We start from the raw sequence: 7839 nt of genomic DNA on the forward strand, positions 1-7839 counted from the left end.
CACTGGGGGTTATTTCAGGCTGTGCATGGGCATGTGAGGGCATTGCAGCAATTTGGGTTCATGATTTCAGCCTGGGGGATTCTCTGCATCTTCCTTCCCCCCAAAAGCCCCACAAGGTTTGTGGGATTACCTTCATTTTGGAAGTTTGCTGTTGGTACTGCTTGCATTTAGCCCCTGCAGGGACACCAGCTTGCCTGACTCCTAGGAAAAGCAATGAAGCACTGAGTGCTGCTCTGCTCGGATGCCCACAGTGGTGAGCCATGGGCATGTGCCGCCCAAGCCTGATTTCCAGCCAGGGCTTCTGCCTGCAGCTCCTCCAGAAAGCAGGCTCCTCCCTGCCTTTACGCCAGAAAAAGCTTCCTTTCCTATTTGGGCCTTTTTTCCCCTCTTTTGACACCCTTTGTACTTCTCATGTCACCCACTTGCTGTGGTTCCCAGCCCTTGCAGACGTTGCAGAAGGGTACGGTGTTCCCAAGGCCACCGTTTGTGGCAGGAGGCAATGGATGGAGACCACCACCCCTCCCTTTGCAAAGAGCAGGGTATCTCCCCAGCACTGTGGTCTTCTGCTAGAGAGTGGCCACGGAATCAAATTCCTGCTCGTGGGGACAGATGGGCTCAGCAGCCAGCCAAGCACCATGGCATCAGGCTGGGCGGTAGCAAGAGCCGGGGTACAGCCCCGATGGCACAGCCACACTCCACCTGCCTCCCGCCACACCGGGCAATCCAGCCGGGTTCAGACACAGCAGAAGAGCTCCATTAGTGAGCAGTTCACACCCCACTGTGCTGCTCATGAGCTCACATGGGAACCGCACCCCCATGAGCACCCACCAATGGCTCCCACCCGCTGGGTGATGCTGGATTCAGCTCTGCCTTTCCCACTGTGCCCACAGTAAATAGCGCTTGACTTTACTGGATCCACCATTACGGCATCTTGTAGGTGGGGGGGGCGGGGAAGCTGGCCCTGTGGGCCTTCGGTACCCCACACCAAACCATAACAAAATTCGGATATTCTATCCTAATGTTTGGTAACACAGGAAGACATGAATCCCAAAGATTTGGCTTTTTGAGGCCTGTTTTGTCTCAGGGAAATGAGAAAGTTCATTCTCCTTAGAGTGCATGAAGCCCTTATGCCACCAGAGCAAAGGTCTCCCAGGAAGGGCTCAGTGCTTCTCAATGTCCCTTTCCCTCCTTTCTCCTGAAGGTGCAGGTCACCAGAGTGGGAAGAAATCAGAGTGAGCTTTGGAGCACAAACCCAGTTAGGAAGAAGATGGATTTTAAATGTGAACTTAATGTAGGTTGTTACTATCTTTACCAAGCCCTTTGCCTCCTTTCTAAGAAGCCTGGTTTGGAAAAAACGAATTATTGGCAGGGTAGTACCCTTCTTCCAAGTGCTTCAACCAAAGCACATACCCTAAGGTAGCATGGGAAAGGTTATGTATCCTGCCCCAAGAGAATTTCCCTTAAGCAAAAGAAATCCTTTTTCCAATTATTTCCAGCACTGCCAAGTGGGGGAAAACCCACAGAGAGAGAGAGAGTGTGTGCATGCGTGCATACGTACGTACGTACACTGGTACACAGGACAGCCCCGGGCACCCACAAGGCTGACAGCTCCTGAGACTCTCGGGGTTCACACCAAAGTGGGGGTTCTTCTAACACTAGGGTCAACAAACACTTTAAACAAGTTTAACTAAAATTGCTGCTGAAAGGGGCGCTGCAGTCCTCTGCCAGGCTGTCCTACCTCAGGCAGCGTAAGCATTTGTGCAGCTTTGTCATGGAATCGCTGTATAACTTCAGCTGGAAGGGACCTAACCATCTGCCCGACACACAGCCAGCGTCACAGCCAGGCCAGCTTGCCCAGGTTGGTGTCAGGCTGAGCTTTCTGCATCTCTGCGGATGGAGGTCTCACCACCCCACTGCATCCCCATTGCAGCCTGTGACCACTCATCATAGAAGATTTTCCCCCCTGTACCTTATCAGAATTTGGTGCAACCAGTGTCCTTTGAGAGGTGGGGAAGGTGGCAGGTTACAGAGCACGAGGAACTACACCTGACCCTGGTTCAGAGAGCATCCAAGCAGTGTTCCTGGCTTGAAACACGGTCAACTCCAAGCCAAGGAAGTAAAGATGGCAAGTGTCTAGGATTTCAGCCATGTTTCTGGTTTTTTTTATTCCCTGGTTGCCTCAGAAAACGGCCCTTCAAACAGCAGGAGAAAAAGCAAATGAAAGAGCAAAGCCACAAACTCTCCTGCTTTCTGCTTGTACCAGCTGAAGAGGCTGCACAAAATCCTGTGCTGCCTGTGTGCAGAGCTCAGGGCTGGCAGGGAGCTGAGACAGGCCAGCAAGGGCCCCAACCACGGGCAGAGCTGCCCATGCTATAAAGGAACAGACAGACAGACAGTCTGTGGGCAAAACCTTGCAGGTTCTGCAGGGAACTGCAATTTCTGGGGACACCTGGGTCAGACTTTGGTCACTTTTGCTTTAGGAATGAGGAGGGTCTAGCTCTTCCCTCCACACTGAGTCCACACGTGTTGGGACATACTGTAAAACTGGTGTCTGTGTTTGATTTGAGAAAAACTACCTAATTTTTTTTGTCATGCCTTTCCCTATTTCATTACAGCCAGTCTTCAATCTCTGTGGCCCTCAAGTCACCGGGGCAATGTACCCACATTTCATCAGGGAACAAAGGACAAAAGTGGATCTTCTCAGAAATCGTAAATGCACCAGTCAGCCCAAACTCCTCCACCCGCACATCCCCCCTCCAGCAGTCACTCACCCTCTGCTAAACTGCCAGCCCAGCCGTTCTCCAAAGATCCTGGCAACTCCCTTCTGCCCATGAGCTCAATGCAAAATTACAGAGTTGCTGCTTCATTAAACATTTCAGGCAGCAGGACCATGGTGGAAAACAGATGTGATTTGCAGTTTCTTTTGGCTGGCCTTGATGCTGACCTGGCTTTTTGGATCTTGCAAGAACAGGCTAGGAGACTTCTCCTTTCCCAGGGCCCACCTTCATAAAGTTTTACCTGCTTCACTAGTAGGTACTTTAACAGAAGCAGACCAGATAGGAAATTGAAGTCTTGTCAAGCAGCAGTTTGTTGCTAAACCATGTGCACATACAGGTGATTTCTGAAGCTCCCACTGCGGACACAACATACATTTTATGCTTCACAAGCAGTAGGAGATACATTCCTAGGGCATGACTCTGCTGTGTGCTGAGAGGCAGCACTGAAGACTTGGCCCAAGCCACGCTCCTGGCTTAAGCTAGAGCAAACACAAAGGTTTAGTTTCACCAAACCAGCTCACAATTGCTCTGCACCTAAGCAGCCTTCAAGTGCAGCTGCTTAGGAACTGCAGTGCCTTGTATACTAGAAAACAACACATTACTTGCATATACTTTAGAAATAAACATTACTACAGGTGCACACCTCCTCCCATTCAGTTTGGGATGGAATTTATTTGGAGACTTGAGTTTTCCTTTCTACAGAGGCTCCAGCTCAGTCAGCACCTGGCATGTCTGAAACAGCAGCAATTTCCCACTGCAGCCAACCCTCCTGCTGCACTGGTTCCTTCCTACAAACGACTCAGGCAGATCCTGGTAAATAATCCAGGCCCCAATCAACAAATTTTAGCAGCCCAGCTAGTGCATATACCACACTCTCTCCTGAACACCCTTAGAAGTAGTAGCAGAACTATTTTTTCCTGCAATGCACACCACTTTAGCATCCTGCTCGCTATAGCAGAGCTCCAGCCAGGAAGCTTTCCTCCAGGGCCGAAAGTACCCAGTAAGAATAACTTTGAGAGTTATTTGCAAAACTGAAGAGACACTGACAAAAAAAAAGTTAATGGAGTACTGTCACCACTTTGCGGAGGAGGAAAACGTATCTTGCAGAACATTTTTTTGAGACCAAGGCTCATACAGCTCAGCATCTTGGGAAGAATTTGATCCCCTTTCCCTTTGGAAAAATGGACCTAAATTAACATTCATGACTTTTTTTTTTTCCCAGGACGCTCTGTTAGGGCTGAAGTAAACTGCAATCATAATGCTGCTGTTAATAGGGCTTTTAGTAATACCTCAGAGTCAGCTAAAGCATTCTTATTACCAGGGTAATTTCACTTCACTTCTAATACAGCTTTCCGCAGCCTGAAAGACTAGACATCAACCCTTGCACTGTGCTACCCCAAGGGAAAATCCAGCCTTTGCTGGAAACAGAACAGTTTCCCCAGGATCTCTGGAGATCTTTGGCTCTATCCACACTCCCCAGCTGTACCACCATGGTACAAACTCCTTTTGTTGAAGGGCAGCAGTTCTTCAGCAGGTTAAGTTGGCACTCCTGCAGGGTGCAGTTACTAGCAGAAACAGCCAGAATATTCACTGCTAAACACAAGTTTTGTGGCTCAGCCAGATTTTAGGATCTGTTCCTTAACAAGCAGTAGCACTGGATTTACAGAATGCCCATGCACAGGGAAATACCAACATTTAAACTGCTTCTTTTTCTTTGAGAATACACCAGGACCTGGAACGTACAACGTAGAGAGGGGCTATAGGGCTTGCTTACCCAGCTCCCTCAGTATCACCATTCAAGGAATCAGGAGACCCAAGAAACATGAGACTGGGCCCTTTACAACTCTCTGAAGCAGAGAGGACCACAGGATTTCACTCACAATCAACAGACTTGCTCCTCTTAGTGATGAAATAAAGCACAAAAGAAATTCAGCTCAAGAACTAGAATGTGTGTGCTTGTCCTCGTCACCAGAAGAAAACCCACAATGTCATCTGCTTCAAGGTAAGAGAAAAAACTGAGCAGCAAAGAATCTGGTTTGTTCTACAGCAGAAAACCCACAATGCCACCTAGGCCAGAGGTTCCTTCTGGCAATAATGGGCTAGAGGCAAGGCCAAGCTACATACTGCCAGTCATACAAAACTATTTTTGCATGGCTCCTATGGTCCCTGGGAATGCTGACTGAACAGCCACACCTTGGATTTCATTTCAAACAGGGACTAGTCAGAGCTCTTCCATCCCACAACCACATGCAGCTACTCTAGCACAGGGTTAAGAGCCAGGCAGCCTCCAAAATTATGTTCAAGCCTCAGTATGTGTTTGTGTCCTGGCAGTAGTGGTTCAGAGGAAGCCAGACCTGTTACTCCAGCACTTGCCCTAATGAAGGGCAACACCTGCAGCTCTGAGCTGCACAGGTGGCACCGGCAAGAAGAGACACCACAAGTTAGCAATATTTGCTCTTTACTGGAGTGCTGGCTTGAGGCAGCTCCACTTCTCTGAACTCAAGTGTTGCTGCAAGCAAATGATTTCAGGGCAGCAAATGGGAAATAAGCATCTTCTGACTTAGAAGTTTCTGTAAGAACCATCACTTTGGTTGACACAGAGGGCAGGTGATCCCCAGCCAGAACCCACTACTCATGCAGCATGGGACAAGGACAAATTAAGCCAGCAACACTGTTTGCAGACAACTGGGTCTTTATTAAGTATTTAAGGTGCTACAAAAAACTTAAGGAGCCTTCACATGGCAACTTCTTTTCTGCAGTCTTAGCTCTGTTGAAAGAAGTAAATACAGCTCATCAGTGGAGAGTCTTTTAGTAAATAGACTAATACAGCAAGTTCAGTCAGAGATGGATACTTACAGCTGGGCACTCAATCGCACCATTATTAATGTCATCAATGATATCATGTGGGTGTCTGCCATCAATGCTGCAGCCTACAGACTGGGCAGTCCCAAGGATCTCCTTGATTGTCCCTGCAGTGGGAAGATAAAGCTTGTCAGTGCTTTACCACAGGAAAACTTTGAAGAATGTATAGAGAACTCACCTCTCTACACCCCTCAGCTGTCCATCCCTCCCTCCCTCTGGGGTTTGCAGGCTGTAGCCACAGGGTTCACCAGGGGACAGCAAGCCACTTAAGCCAGGTCTAGCATACTGGTTTCCAGGCAACACACCAGAAAGCGCCACACATACCTTTCACCATCCTGTACTACCTTCACCAGAAGGTGTGAGGCTGGCTGCTTACAGCCAGCACAAGGTTGTTCCTGTGGTGCTCAGTGCCTGAGCAACCAAGCCACAGGAGGAGCTCCACCACACCACAGCTATGGGGCCCTCCCAGGAATCAGAGCAGAGCCTGGCTCAGGCACTCGGCACAAGCGGAGGGAGGACTCTGTGCAACCCCAACACCAGTACTTACCTGAGAGCTCTCGAGCCAGGGATCTGTGCCGCATCTGCCGTGCAATGTTCACTATCTCATCAAAGCTGACGCTGCCACTGTGCTTAACTGTGAAGGAAAGCAACAGCACCACTAAGTTAATGAAAACACAGGCACTCCCAGTTCCCCATGCTTCATTAGAGAAGCACCATTCCCAGCACTCAGACCACATGGAAACCAGAGTTCACAACTACAGTGAGGCTGCCATCAGCGTGCCTGTCCCCAGACTTTGGCACAAAGTTACCCACAAGAAGAATAATCCTGTTTCCTAAGTTGGCATTTTCTGTCAGCTCACCTCTGGACTGTCCTAGTCACTGAATTACAAGGCAGGTACAGTGGCAGGTAGCTGTTCTACACCATCCTCCAAGAAGCTGAACTCTGCTGGTGTACGAACTGTTCTCTGTACTCTGACACTTAAGGAATGCCAGCTGCCCAAGATACAGACCCATGGCACTCATTTGCCAATTTATGCTGAATAATCCAAAAGACAGGTACCTATTCCCCCCTTAGCCCCAAAACACATTCAGAACTGAAGTCAGATGAAACTTACTGTTTTTCTGCTTCTTCCTGTCACGAGGAGGCTCCTTCAGAGCTTTGATAATCAGAGCAGAGGCAGAAGGAACAACCTCTATCTAAATGAAAAGAGATTAATTTTCCTCTCCCTCTAAGCAGAATTAGGCAGCTAATGAAGATATTCAATGGGGCAGTCACAGTGCCTGCAAAGCTAATTACCAGAGCATTGTGTTTTCAATTAGTTCACAAGGCTTTTTTGTGATGCAGAAATTTGTTCCCAGCCTTTCGGCACAGGCCTCCCCACAACCAGAAGAGGACTGCTTCCTGGACTGGGGCTTCCTCTCAGCTCACCACTGGAATATACCAGCCACGGAATTCAGGACAGGTATAGTGGCAGGTGGCTACAGGATTAGTTAAGAAGTTTTTTTGTAATTTCTCTATTGCTTGTAATAGTTTGCTCCTGGTCAGATGTTCTGTAAAAGGAAAAATTTATCTGCAACAGGATAAAAAAAAATCAACTTCTGCACATGAGCATATCCCTTCCCATCACTCACAGGCTGGGAACCTTCAGCCTGGCAAGCCCCAGGCTTCGTACACAGACACAATGACTGCCAGATTCGAGCCAGAGGTGCTCAGAAGGCTCATGCAAGTGTTTTAAGGTCTTTCCCAGAAGACCCCCACACATTTGCTGTGTGGAACTCATTTTATCCACCTCGGAAGGATGAAGGGCTGAGTCGACCCTGCCGGGATGTAAGCTTGTGGTTCGAGCAAGCAGAGCTCGTTTGTGCTTGAGGCTTGCACCACGAAGCCATCCCATCTGGCGTTTAGTACCTGAGCTTGCCTGTTCTGGATGGTGAGCTTCACCGTGATCCTCAGCCCCTTCCAGTCACCCGTGGCCTTGGCGATGTCATCACCAACCTTCTTGGGGGACTAAGAAGAAATGACACATTCTTGTCACAAAAAATGTCACTTAGATGAAAGCAGAGCCTCCCCGTACCCCCCGCGAGGCACGGTTTCGTTTGCTGCGTTGTAACATCGCTAAAAAAAACTTCTTTTTCTCCCCGGGCGAACGGCGGGGCAGGGACACACCGGGACACGCTTCCCCCCGCGCCGCCGCCCCCA

At 49.0% G+C, this 7839-nt stretch overlaps 1 protein-coding gene across 1 annotated transcript in view; it reads right to left on the minus strand.

The window, feature by feature from the left end:
• Window positions 1-5452: 5452 nt before the first annotated feature.
• RPL12 (ribosomal protein L12) overlaps window positions 5453-7839 on the minus strand; it is a 3037-nt gene continuing 650 nt past the window's right edge. The window contains exons 2-6 of the mRNA XM_010571146.1: window positions 7549-7647; window positions 6755-6836; window positions 6187-6273; window positions 5634-5746; window positions 5453-5544 (exon numbers count right to left, since the gene is read on the minus strand). Of these exons, the coding sequence (XP_010569448.1) occupies window positions 5539-5544; window positions 5634-5746; window positions 6187-6273; window positions 6755-6836; window positions 7549-7647 (387 nt within the window). The 3' untranslated portion in view covers window positions 5453-5538. The remainder of the gene's footprint in view (window positions 5545-5633; window positions 5747-6186; window positions 6274-6754; window positions 6837-7548; window positions 7648-7839) is intronic.

Source organism: Haliaeetus leucocephalus, unplaced genomic scaffold, assembly GCF_000737465.1.
Source record: "Haliaeetus leucocephalus isolate CR32 unplaced genomic scaffold, Haliaeetus_leucocephalus-4.0 Scaffold306, whole genome shotgun sequence".
Classification (NCBI taxonomy): Eukaryota; Metazoa; Chordata; class Aves; order Accipitriformes; family Accipitridae; genus Haliaeetus; species Haliaeetus leucocephalus.